The 13882-nt window shown below is 33.3% G+C and overlaps 1 protein-coding gene across 6 annotated transcripts; it reads left to right on the top strand.

Annotated features, from left to right (window-relative positions):
* The first annotated feature begins 5703 nt into the window (after positions 1-5703).
* Positions 5704-9746, top strand: LOC147533393 (uncharacterized). 6 transcript variants are annotated; one of them, XR_015228339.1, is made up of 5 exons: positions 5704-8006; positions 8117-8290; positions 8389-8428; positions 8534-8711; positions 8827-9746. XR_015228339.1 is itself a non-coding variant. In XM_086650814.1 (4 exons), exons 2-4 carry the CDS (start codon positions 7999-8001, stop codon positions 9161-9163), a joined length of 432 nt encoding a protein of 143 aa, XP_086506940.1. In that variant the 5' UTR covers positions 5704-5851; positions 6547-7998; the 3' UTR covers positions 9164-9746. The 6 variants fall into 6 exon arrangements, 5 of the variants coding, with proteins under 5 accessions (XP_086506940.1, XP_086506943.1, XP_086506942.1 ...); XM_086650814.1 differs by lacking the exon at positions 8534-8711 and having other exon boundaries at positions 5704-5851; positions 6547-8006; positions 8117-8428; positions 9052-9746; XM_086650817.1 differs by lacking the exon at positions 8534-8711 and having other exon boundaries at positions 5704-6928; positions 7455-8006; positions 8117-8428; positions 9052-9746.
* Positions 9747-13882: the final 4136 nt, after the last annotated feature.

Raw genomic sequence — 13882 nt, 5'->3', positions numbered from 1 at the left:
CCTGTTAGTGAACCTATAGCTACAAGATTGTCGTGGAATACACATTTCTTCCTCATCTTGAGTATGTTACTTCCTTCTCCTTTCTTTGGTAATGAGTTTTCATTGTAAAATTGTGAAGACATCCTCATTTCTTGATCCAGTCATCTAATAGTGAAATAAATTATTTGGTTTGTCATAAAAGTTAGTTTCATGTTCTCCTCAGTCCTCATTAACATCCTTCCCATTTTAGATATGTATATCTTCCTCCTGATCGGAACGTACTAACGAACATCGTGAATGTTCTTATTGTAGTCGCTTGGCTTCACACAAAGGTTGAATCATTAATTTTCTGTACGACACACTAACTTTACTTATCTGTTATATTATTTTTTTTACCTCTTTAATTGTTTTCATTTTAAAAAAATTGTAGGTTACCACGAACATCGTGAATGTTCTTTTATCCATATATTTAGTTTAGTCTTGTTATGTTTAAGTTTAAAATTATTCAACAATTCCGTCAATGCAACTCCTTATTTTTGTTCAGTTACAGTTAAGAAGGTCGTCTTATAGCTACATTGGTCTGATTGAGTTGTCGCTTAAATTTAATGTACGTTATCATGGTGCCATAAAATCAAGTTGAAACATTTGGTGCAGCAAAGGGTTCTTTTATCCATATATTTAGTTTTCCATATATTTAGTTTAGTCTTGTTATGTTTAAGTTTCAAATTACTCAATAAATCCATCAATGCAACTCCTAATTTTAGTTCAGCTATAGTTAACAAGGTCGTCTTATAGCCACATTGGTCTCTTTGGGTTGTCGCTTAAATTTAATTTCATACGCATTTGTATGGATGTTTACAATCACCATAAGTAAAGAACATAACTAAAGCGTTTTCGTTTCAAACTCAATAGGACAACAAAAGTACTATTCAACTACACAAGTCATTAGGTATTTTATTACACAAGACATGGAATCTTTAGTATATTTAAGTACTTTGGTCTCTATTACTGTAATTTAAATTTTTTATTGTTTCCGTCAAGACATAACACATGATCAACTGTAATGTCTATCTTTCGAAACTGGTCACGTCCGGTGCTACGCCTTATTGGGATGCTACATATAACCTTCTAATCCGTTAAAGTGTAGTCTACTAAATTTCTTCGTCTTTTCCCACAATTATGCATCATCTGACAATCATTGACATTTATCCTTCTTGATACTCTAATTATTCACGTTACGAACCACAACTAAACAGAGTGTTGTGGGCAATCTACAACTTATAACGCAATTTCTTTATATCTACAGGTCACTTTAACGCTAAGTTAACTACTCCATGCCTTTTATAATTGGTAATGGATTTTTTTAAGGGCCGGTAATTATAAGGCCCAAAATGGGGAAGTTAAAGAGAATTAGGCCCAATACTAAATAATAATGAGGAAAAAACCCAGTAGGTAAAAATACAATTTTACCCTCCAAAATGAAATTTTCCGTCCAAATCAACGTCAAAAACAATTTTGAACAATTCTTGGTTTACTCTCGAAAATTTTGTAAATTTCTGAACAAATCTTCGTTTGTCTCAACAATTTGTAAATTTTTGAACAAATTCGTTTTTGCTTAGACATTGCTTTGCCAAAATGTTTCGCATTTTTTTCTTTTGCATTTTACATAGACAAACTAACACAAACATTTTGGCTACAACATTTTTCGATTTGTCTTGTGAAAAAATAAATGGTTTCCGCATTTTTTGTTTTGCTTTCAACATAAATATAAAGACTAAAGCATTTTTTTATTTGTCCTTTACAAAAATTAAAATGTTATACATATTATCCTTTGTATTTAACAAATCCGTTAACGAACAAATAATAGTTTGACTAATACATTATATATGTTGTTAAGAACATAATTATACATGATGCCAACATTTTATAATAAGTCGGGACATTATTATAGATATTGTCAACATTTTATAACAACACAATGATATATGTTATCAACATATAAGGGTAAAAATGGAATTATGAAAAAAATATGTTGTCTTGTTAACAACATAATTACATATGTTGTGAACATTTTGAAAAGTGTTCAAAAAATGGGTCTTTTTGACATTATTATTTTTGAGTGGGTTTTTTTCCTATTAGGGTCTAGATTTTTGGGTTTTTCACTCATTTTTTCTTTTTTTAAATACCTTCTTCTAGAACATTAGATATGGAAACGTCACTTGGATTGTTTGTTCTCATTACAGTCTACATGTCGCTAGAATAGATTTCTTCCAAAATCCACTTGAAAGTTTATTTTATGTAACTTTTTCTAGGGATAGATATGTATTTCATTATTATTATTTAATTTACCAATTCTGTAGTTTTGAATTTTGATTATTGGAGAAAATATATTTCCAACTAATATCTCAACCATATGGAGTTTGACTCCACTTTTAAGGTCGCAAAGTCTTTACAAACCCTACATATTAATCGGTTAGCGTCCGAATGGTGTTTCTTTCATTCAAATCCAAAAGAAAATTTCATCTATAACATTTTGTCACGGAACACCATAATAGTGATTCTAAACCCATATAGGTATAGTTGTTACCCATTAAATTTCGCCTCTTTTTCTTTCTTCGTGAAAATATTATATCTTAATGTTTTGTTATATTTGTTTCACTTGATTTATTTGTGTATTTGAAATTTAAGATCATGAATGTTTGGAAGAAGTAATACACGTTTTCTTTCTTCAATTAAATTTAAAAATTTCAGAATAATTATGTTGACATGGTTAAAATTTCTATTTCTACTCTTGAAGGATACTGATTCCGAAGAAGAACTCAAGGAAGCTTTCAAGGTTTTTGACAAGGATCGTAATGGTGTCATTTCAGCTGCAGAGATAGGCCCTATTGATTCATTTATATATTTGTATGATCGTTATTTGTTCATTTTATTATTAAAAAAACAATACAAAATTGGGTTCTTCATACTTTGTGTACATTGTGGTTTTGCATTTTTTTCTTAAAGGTCTATAATATATTGACAATGGTGTAAAGAGTGCACCAATCGAGCAAAGAGCTCTTACATCAAAATTTATAATATGTATTACAGAAGACACTAAGTTATCAAAATATTTTCCGACCATTGGAAGATATCCTATCATAATAAATTGTATTTGTTTTTTATACCAACATGGAGCAGCTAAGGCATGTGATGACAAATCTGGGAGAAATTGACTGATGAAGAAGTGGGCGAGATGATCAGAGAAATATATGTGGATGGGGATGGCCAAGTAAACTATGAGGAGTTTGTGAGGATGGTGTTGGCCAAGTAAACAGGATTACGCAATGTGAATCCAATTATTTTCAATGGTTTTTCTGTCTTTAGTTCTTATTGTGAACGAGGTGATGTTGACAAGTTTGCTTGAAAATACCTGTACATGTCTATTGGTGGCACAAATCTCCGCAGATTTATTGTTTCTCACTCTAAAACCTATCATCATGAGCTTTGTTGAACAATTTCAGGATGGCTGCTATAACTTGAAAGTGTGCCTCTCATCCTCGGCGATTTATGGCGTGCTAATGGCAGATTGATGCATATCTTTAAGTTAATATTGTGGTGTTTGAGTTTCAAGTTGTACCTAAGTCTGCAACGTGTAATCTTTCCAAATTCGGAACGCCCATGGTTGTACTAATTGCTGCTTAACAACATGTTACGTATGCCCTTCCTCTTCATTGAAGTATAGTCTGCTAAATTTCTTCTCCATTCTTCCACCCTTCTGCACCTCCTAACAATTATTTACTTTCCTTGCAAGTAATTGTTTGTGTGAAGACAACTAAGGAGAATACTGTGACTGATCATAACTTATAACACAATTTTATTGTTTGTGTAAAGCAAATGTTTGTATTTTATTCTTATTATTTACTTTTTTCAACTTTGTAGTTTCAAATATATCGAAGAAAAACAAATTTAGGGGATTTCTCAAGCATACGGAGGTTGGAGTTTACGTTTGAGATTCGAATTTCATTATAAACTATAGATATTCTTACTTTACTGTCTAATTTGTATTTGTTTTATCATGTACATCACATATACAACTTTGTTTCGACAAGATGATATTTTTATTGTTGGAACACAAAAACGAATAGTTCTCAACTCATTTATGATATAATGTATTGTATCCATAGTTACATACAATGTGTTAGATAAATAAAAATTGTAACCAGTTCTACGTATCTCAATTTCATTTCCCCAATATTTGAATTTCATAAGGGGCATTGCCCCCGCACGTAGTGCGGGGGTTATGCCTAGTCTATTATACAAAATAGATCAATGTGAGTAGGACAAAATGAATGATACTTTTAGTGACTAGGACAACACGTGGACTGCTTATTAGGACAAGTACTTGGATTTAGACAAAAGCTACAATCTGTCCGTCCAAAAGCATATGGATTTTAATCCCAACCACTGCCTTAGTTTGGTTCATATAATCTGCCCGTTCCTTCATCCAAAATGACGGTCCAAATGTCTAAAATAAATGCTTCTTCTTCAATCAAACATCCCTTGCTGTTCCACTCTCTCTCTTCAAATCAAACATCCCTTGCTGGCTTGCTGTTCCTCTATCTCTCTCTTTCTTCAAAATGAAGCTTGATTCTACTTCCTCCTTCCATTATCAACATAGGTAACATTGACCTAAATTGTTCATTCAGTTAAAGCCCTAATCCTATCTTTATATATATTAGTTGTCTTGCAATCTCTAAAACTGTTGTGATTATCTGGTAGTTTTTGTTTCAAGTTTCTGCTTTTTAGACATAGAGAGAGAGAGGTCTATTATTATTCTAACCATGGGATTTTATAGATTTGTTTGTCTAATTTGTCCTCTAGGCATATATCTTATTCATCACCCAAACAATTTTACATGCTTCTTAGTGATTAACAGTGATATTTACTTATTTAGTTTATATGATAGTTGATATCATAGGGATAAGTTTGGTACTAACCTATTATCAACATTGAGTCTGTATTTAGTTGAAATAATGGTTGATGCTAATGGTGATATAGGCCGAATTCATCTTTTGTTTTAGGTCATCTTTATAGAGCTCCATTAGATTGAAACTAATCTATTACCAATATTTAGTTTCAATTTGTATTCATGTCTATAGAACTCTTTATGCACGTTGCGGCTTGAGTTGGATTCAATACTAATTTTAGGTCATTTAGGTTAATGATTAATGGTGAGACCTCTTATGTGTATAGAATTTTATGATTTGTAATATAATCCGTATTTTAGGTCATTTAGGTTAATGATTAATGGTGAGACCTCTTATGTCTATAGAATTTTATATTGAATTCTTTTTAATTAGGTTTAGTTCTGAAATTGATATTTTGTCATTAGTTCTTCATCCAAAAAACTTATTTATGCACATAATATGTTCGCTTTCTTATTCGATTTACTTTTATAAGTTTTTGTTTAAAGGTTTTGAAGCTAAAAGGTGTATAAGGTGTTTGAAGCTAAAATTTTTTCACTCCCTGCAAATCAGATTGGTAGTTTAATGTTTTGGTTTGAATCTGTCTTATTTCTCATTAGATATGGATTTAAAAATTGTTCTGATAGGTTAATGTTTTGGTCTGAATTTGTCTTCTCTTTCATTGGATACGGATCCAAAAATGTTTTGATTTGAATTTTTTTGCTTGTTTAATGTTAAGGTTTTGAAGATGTCTGAAGAAATGACTCGTTGAATCTTTCTTTGTTTAAGGTGTTTGAAGCTTCAAGTTTCTCACTCCCTGTAAATCATATTGGTAAGTTAATATTTTGATTTGAATCTGTCCTCTTTGCCATTGACTAAGGATTCGAAAATGTTCTCATTAGAACGGGTCTTCTCTCTCTCTTTAGGTATGGGCTCGAAATATGTTACTTTTGTTTTTCTTCTTGACTATGTAGTTGGTCTCGGCCGAGAATCTCGGGTCTCGTCTCGGTCTCGGCCCTCTCCCGAGACGAGACTCGGCCGAGACCCCGAGTTAGGGCTTGGCCGAGTTTCTCGGCCGAGACAACCCGAGACTGAGATAGCAACTTCCAAATATTTAGGTTTTTTTTTTTGGAAAACTCTTTGACCTAAATTAAGTACTACTATTTATTATATTCTCAAATCTTAACTACTTATTATATTCCCAATGTATCTAATATAAACAGCAATAATACTATATAGAATATTTAGTGTTTATGCCTTAGAGAGAAACTAATAAATTCTTTAGAAACTTTCAAGAGTTTAGTAGATTGGGATTTCCTTATACAAAAATTAAGTTATAATACATAGTACAACTAGAATTAAGAACTAAGAAGAAGCAAAGAATACTTATGAAGTATGAACGTCGTTTTATTAACCTAATGAAGTGAACTATTTTAGAATTTAGTTAATTTCTATATTTGTTGTCTCACCGAGAATCTTGGCCTGTCTCGGTCTCGTCTCGATCTCGGCCTTCGGCCGGACCGAGACCGAGACCAACTACATAGCTTCTTGGTGACATTTATGTTTAAGGTGTTTGAAGAAATGTCAGACTATATTTTTCTTTGCTTTATTTTTATTGTAGAGAAGAGTGTTCAAGGTATTTCAAGAAATTACTTCTAGAGGGTCATTAGGACAACTACACGTTGACTAGGATGAAATAGTGAGGTGACTGGGGCAAAATAAAATTTTCTCTCACTGTGACTCTTGGTATCTACGTCAGTTGAAGTAATCTCGCGTAAATAATGGTTCCTACTTTTGCAAAATGACCCCTTCCCTCCCAGAACCAGTTGTTTTCTTCCTTTTGCTCAACGGTTTGGGACTTGAGCAAACTGAAGAAGGCTTCAGTTTGAGCAGAAAGTCGAGGGTTTGAGGTTAAAAGTTTTTGTGTTCCTCTGAATAAAAAACCATACTTGAGGTTAAATTCTTCCTCTTTCTCACTTCATCTACTTCAACAAAGCAAAGAGGTTAGTTTCTCTACTTAACTAGGTGGTTTCTTTGTGCTTATTCCATTTCTTTATCGGCCATTGTAGGGTAAAGTAACTTTTAGTAAAGAAAATGGGTTCTCACTGTTTGCTCATTCATTAGGTTCCTGTTTTAGTTGATGATATATTTTCTTCAAAAAAACAAATGATAATTGTTTATGTATTCGTAGATCTCTTACAATTTTGTTAGACTAGAATACCAGTTAACTTGGGTGATTACTGTTTTAGTTTTTGATATTAGGTTGATTATTTAATTGTGCCTAATTATTTTGTGTATCTGTTTTTCTAATTTTCTAATTGTAAGCCACCTTTCAAATATTGTTAAACCAATTTCGCCTACTTACACTGTCCTAGCAGATTCAATAGCAGGTAACAATTCACCTTAATGATGTTATTTATGTTGTTGGATTTCGGCATATATTTTATGATGTAGGTATAAATTGTTTGGGGTAGTATAACACCATATTTAAGACTTTAAAGTTAAAACTTTCATCTTCATTTTGTGTAGCAAGGGCAAGAAGCTTGATTTTTAAAGGACAAGAAGCGTGACTTTTAAACCTGGACTTGGTGGCAGCAGACATTCACAACACTCCCTACGTATTATCGTTTTCATATTCAAAATCACATTTATATTGAAGGGGTTTATTATACTTGTATCACTCTGTTTTGAGTTTTATTATTCTTATACCTCAACCTTTTCTATCTTTCTCCCATCATCACTTTAGTCCGAGTCTAATCCATCACTGTAAGTTGTTAATGGTGTTAGTAATGGATATATTTGGTAGATTCTACCTATTTAAAATTTCATTCAAGAGTTTTGTTTTTAATAGATAGTGTCTCAGCTCTTCTTTACTTCAATCTCTAGCGTGCAAAGGTAATATTTCTATCAAGTTATTAATATTACATCCAATTAGTTCAGTTTGTACTTCGAAGGGTTGAAACTTGAGATTGTTGGTATACAATGCATCACCACTTCATTCTTCATTCCTGAAAAATAATAATGAAAAGGAGGAGGTTCTGAAAGAACTGGAGTATCAACTGTCATTGTTGGAATGCTCTGGTAATATCATGGAGTTTGAGTTATCTTCTTTATTATTTCTCCATTCAGGCGGCTCTGCAGGAGGCATATATATTACTTAATTAAATATTGTAGCATATCCACTGTTCCAGGCACCATTTCCGGAGTAAATATCCCATTCCCCAATATTGGACGATAACTCTTCAGTATTCGACGATGGCTCTTAAGTATTCGACGGCATACTATGGAAAGGTTTGGACAAGGAAGGTGAATTCTCCTGAAGATGAGGCTGCAATTGATCAGTTTAGCGAACACTTAATTGCTGAGTGGGTGACTGATCTATGCTATTCCCATTTGACACCTGACAAGGATGGGCTGGAGGAGGTGGTGTTTATTATAAATGGTGTTCTTGGTGAAATTTCAGGGCATGCCAGGGAAGTAAATATTATCCATCTTCTTACTACGTAAGTAAGCTTTAGGGATATTATTTTAATCTTCAGCTGCTTATAGCCTTGTACTGTCAAATTTATAGGGGAGTTTAACTGACCTACGATAATTGAATAATACAGGGATACAACCAATCTCTTTTTTACACACTTAGAAGTTTTCCATACAAGTCAAGCCAAGATTTAGAAGCAAAATCTTGCCAGCTTAACTATACATAGCCGCGACGAGGAAATAATGTTAGTTCTGGCTGCGGAGAACAAGTTACATCCTACTTTATTTTCCGCTGTAGCTAAGCACAAGGTTTCCAAATATTACAAAGTTTACTGACATATAAAGTAGTAAAGAGAGTATGTCTGAAGTTTGACGAGCTTCTTTATCATTATCATGTTGTTGTTCTTATTTTATGTGTTCACAGGTTTTGCACCATTTAATGGATGGGCTTATCTCTATCACCTTCATACATATAGACCTTCAGTGTTCTTTCTTTCGTTATATTGTCACGAAACTTCTTGCTTGTGCAGTTATGGGACCTTTACTGAACTTGGCTAGCCCAAGGAACTAATTAATTGTGTGCTCTTACTCTTTACTTGATTGTATTTTTGTTACTTTACATACTTCCTTCTTCAAATTGTTTCTGCAGGTTTATTAATGAACGGATGGAGTTTCCAATTCTTTCTCATGCCAATAAGTCTACAAAAGGAGGTACTCCTACAGCACATGATGCATCACATCACAAACAAAATGGCACATAAAGGAGTACTTCAGCTCAATGCTTAGGAACACAAGATCCTTTTGTTAGTGGAGTTGAACTCGTGCAACTTAAGCATGAGAACTCTATTGCCACAGATGAACGTGTGAAGAAAAGAGTGAATCGAACAACTAATCAAAAGGATCTGTTGCTCTATATTGATGCTCGGTCTTCCCGTTCGTGGAATTTTCTCCCCTTAAATTCTCCAATTACTGCCAGCAAAGAGATGCAAGGACACCAATCTGGAGGAGAATGGGGTGTTATGCTAGATAGAGTTTCTCACTGAGAGACTCAATCCCCTTGCTCCCGAACATTTTGACAATATGTGGACAAAAGGAACAAATTATAAAACACAGGAAGGTGACAACAAGTTGAACAAGCAAGGTGTACAGAGTTTGTTGTCCGGGAGTCATATGTCACAAAACTCCAAGGTCATACCCAAACAGAAGATGGGGAATGGAGGACCCAGCATTGATTTTGCGGAAAAGAGAACTTCTCTTCCAGTTTGTGGTCTAGCAGGAAAAGTTTGTACCCATAATCATCGAAGCGAGTTAAGTTACTGTCAGTGTCCCGTTACTTTCAAACAAGATCACGTCACGAATCACAGTATCATCAATCCGTTTGGCACAACATCATAAAATTCTGTTTCCCATGATTTTAGGTTTCTTTTGTTTGGTCATTTGCTAAATATATTTCGGAAAAATTGAAACAATCAGATCACAGAATGGTGTTGCGCGATACCAGGAGGATTATGGGAAGTTTAGGTCATGGAAATAGAGTTGTCTGGATCTTTACAAGGTAATAACTAATTTCTCTTATCGAGTAGTGAAATATTTCCAAGGTCAGTTCGATCGATAATTTCCTTTTCGCGACATAGAAACTAAACAATCACCATTCTCCTTGTAAATGTGTTCTTGATGGCGAGTGACCTATTTTATTGCAAGAAAGTGCTATGGCCTAGATACCTAGGCATTTTACGATTGTTGGTCTTTCTTTATACTTTTTTCTCCTCGCTATTCTGATTTCTTCTTTTCATTTTCTTTCTCTTAGAAGCAAACATTAGAGAGTATGAATAGAGAAGTGTTTCCTCAACTCTGTTATTAAATGCTTTAAGCAATTACCCTCCTTGTCGTGGACCAAATTATGTAACATTATAGTTTTATGACAAATGTGCAGCATGAATTGGTACATGTGCTCTATCCAGTATTTATCCATTGTTTTATGGATCTTGTCAAAAAAGGGCACACACATGAAGGTAAATTTAATAAGTTTTCTTTCTCAGTGGTCTCTTTCTGAATTTCCCAAATTGATATTCCCCGAACAAGCATCATCTGATGTTTATCTCAAACTCATTCATGTCGCAGGTAGAAGTTTTTTAAATTGCTTCCATGCAGACCAAGAGATGATGCATCTAACAGACCTCCAAAAGCTAGAAGGCATTCTTTCACCCTCACATCTTGAGGTAAAACGTTTTTGCCGTTCTCTTCATATGCTCTTCTTCATATTTTAATTAGTTAAGTCTTTACCCGTTAGCTTCACAAATTATGCAGGAAATGGAATTTGCGCAATCTGTAAGAAATAACAAAGTCAATATTAAGATATGTTAGGTGGTTCATTAATTCATCTACACTTGGTTTTCAAAAAATCTTGGTGGACAATATTGTTCATTTATGACCTTTAAGTATTAGTAAATCTATCAAAGATTTGTTTAAAACTATACAGTAGTTATAGATTTGGTATTTACACCATCTGTTACGCTATTTAATTGAATGAAAAACGGGTCATTTTTCCTTAAAATTGGCAGTTACTGTTCTTTCTATCTCCTATTTGAACTGATAAGTTTACAATCTCCATTCAGTTATACTCCTTTAATTCTTGCCATCTTTATATAATCACTACTTGGCCAGGTTCGACTAAGTACTGATAAATGTTGTGTTTTTCAACTTTCAAGTTTCAAGGATTAGGGATAAGTGTTTGATTTAGTTATTTGGCTGTGAAGTTTATGGAAAATAACTGGAAGCTTCCTTCTGATGAACCATTCTCGAGGAAAGGTAGTATTTTACCTCAATTTTCTTTTAAACGATGGTAAGGATTGAATTTAGTGCTTCAATCTTTTTCTTTTGTGTTGAGTTTCTCGGAAAACAAATAATGTGGTGAAATTCCGTCAACATAAACTTTCAATGTTTTCTATATGCTCACTTTTGACCGAGATATAAAACTTGTAAAGTTGGATTATTTGAACTTTTCAGCCAAACTTTATCCATGGATCAATAAGAGTGAAGTTTGTATTAATTTTGGATAGGGAGTTATACTATTTCTTTCATCTATTTACACTAAGATAACATAAGTGGCTTCCAGATTGTTTAATATCATTTTTTACTAGGCTATTCTGTACAGACGGATCAAGAAAGAATTGCCACATGAAAGTGGGGATGAAGTTTTCGAAGGACCCTCATGCGAAAGAACTACTTGTTAGGTCTTTGAGTTTCGAACATGGGACTACACAACCATATCTATAAGAGTGAAAATTATAATACTTCGGTAATCGAAGCCGCAGACGAGATTAAGTAATTCTACGATTATATTGTTTTTTCTTTGTAACAAAGTTATTTACTATACATTTCAATTTATAATAAATTTTTATATCATGTCTACTATTCCGCTGCGTAAAGGGCATTCCCCCGCCCATCGGGCGGGGGTTATGCCTAGTATATATATATATATGAGAAAATGAGAAAATGACTCATCTTGTCAAGGATTTTGTCACTGTAGCACTCCTATACATACATATGAGAAATGCTATGTGTACAAAGAATCTTTGACAAGATTCTTGACACGATGAGTCACACGGGTAAAACAACGGTCCAGATCAAAGTCAAACCTTAAAAAACTTTGAAAAACTTTTGTCTTTTAGTGAAAATGACTCATCATGTCAAATATTTTGTCACTGCAGCACTCCCGTACATAATATGAGAAATGCTAAGTGTACAAAGAATCTTGTCAATCTTTGACAAGATTCTTGACACGATGAGTCACACGGGTAAAAGAACAGTCCATATCAAAGTCAAACTTTAAAATTTTTTGAAAAACTTTTGTCTTTTAGTGAAAATGACTCATTATGTCAAGGATCTTGTCAAGAATTTTGTCACTGTAGCGCCCCCGATAATAGATATATAAATTCTGAGATATTAAATGTACTTTAATATTTAACATATATAAATATATATATATTGGTGCCCGAGGTGCCTTTTTATTTAATAGTGAAATCGAAGGAATGAAATTTTAGCAGACATGAACTGTTTTGATCATTTTGACCACAATATTTTGAAATTTGTATCTCTGACAAGATATTGTTATGAGAAACTTTGTTAATTTCAATTTTGATGGAAATTTCCGTAGGTATTGAAATTGAAATATTTCAGTTATTTCGACCGAAATATTTCAAATTTTATTACTCAGTGAAAATCTGATACTAACCGCCCGATATTGACGGACTTTGCCAGATTTTAAACACTAAGATTTTTAAAATAACCTGCTCTATTAAGCACAAGAGCCTGGAGGGACTTCAAGTTTCAGAGTCTGACGGGCCCCAGCCGGACCATTCCCATCCTTAATCTCTCCTCACTTTCTATCTCATATTCTTAACTTACTCTAAGAGAGAACTCTTTCAAAGTTGTAATTTAATATTTAGTAACCATAATATTTGAAGTCCTTCAAACAATAAACTAAAAATATTATCTCCATTTTCCAATATTCATGTTTCTCCAACCACAATGTTTTCTCAACCACAATGTTTTCCCAACAAAAATATTTAGCTCTCCTTACCAATGGCCTATAATTAATGATAAGGGTAAAGCTGGAGAGCAAGAACTTACACTAACAGAGTTTAGATGGAAAAACAAAAAGGGGGTTCATCTCACTATTTCTCATAAATTAGGAGGCTAGGTAAAAAATTGGTCATGACTTGGGAGGTCAAACAAAATATAACACTTTCTAGGCACATATATCTTCAAATAAGCTTGCATATCAAATGCATGACTTTCACTATAGATTTGTGAATCTGAGAAAATGATTTGCTGATGGATCTTTGTTGAACTCAATCGTTATAAACCAATAAGTAGTGGGAGTAAAAAGAAAGGCACTCATTCAAATTTGAAATTGGAGAAAAAATGTCAAAAATCGGGTAACAATATTTTTTTAAACTAGTGTCTAGTGGGAGTAGTTTTGAGAGGGAAATTTTAATTTAAATATAAGTTAAGGTAAATGTTAATCAATGTGTTATGATTCCACAGTTTACAAGAATTTTGAGGTTTTGTGACAAACTTATAAGAGTTTGTGTCAAAATAGACCACAACTTCTATTTAAGAGGAAGTAGACTTTCCCCGGTCTTGAAGGCCTAACTTAGCAAATATTAAAACAACTAATATTAATCGGTTGTAAATTAAATTGTGCTTGCATTCTTTGCAAAGGACAACCAGGTGATCCGATTTCTATCTGGTACAGGTGATACAAAGAAATCCGTGGGAGACAATTAGCTGGAAAGCCCTATACTTTGGATCAGGTTTTATATATTTCTTTCTTTACAGTAATTTATTCTATCCTAAATTTAAGATCTTGATATGGTTTAACTAGACCCTAGTAATTTTATAGTCTTTTCGTCCCGAAGCCTCCCAAGTAAGTTAAGATAGGTTCTCCATGGAAGAAAAAACATTACCCAAACCCT

This window comes from Eschscholzia californica, unplaced genomic scaffold (genome assembly GCF_041429995.1).
Source record: "Eschscholzia californica isolate CP2 unplaced genomic scaffold, dmEscCali1.0.p SCAF_6, whole genome shotgun sequence".
Lineage (NCBI taxonomy): Eukaryota > Viridiplantae > Streptophyta > Magnoliopsida > Ranunculales > Papaveraceae > Eschscholzia > Eschscholzia californica.
The sequence above is the reverse complement of the archived record's forward strand: the minus strand, read 5'-3'. Positions and strand labels throughout refer to the sequence as shown.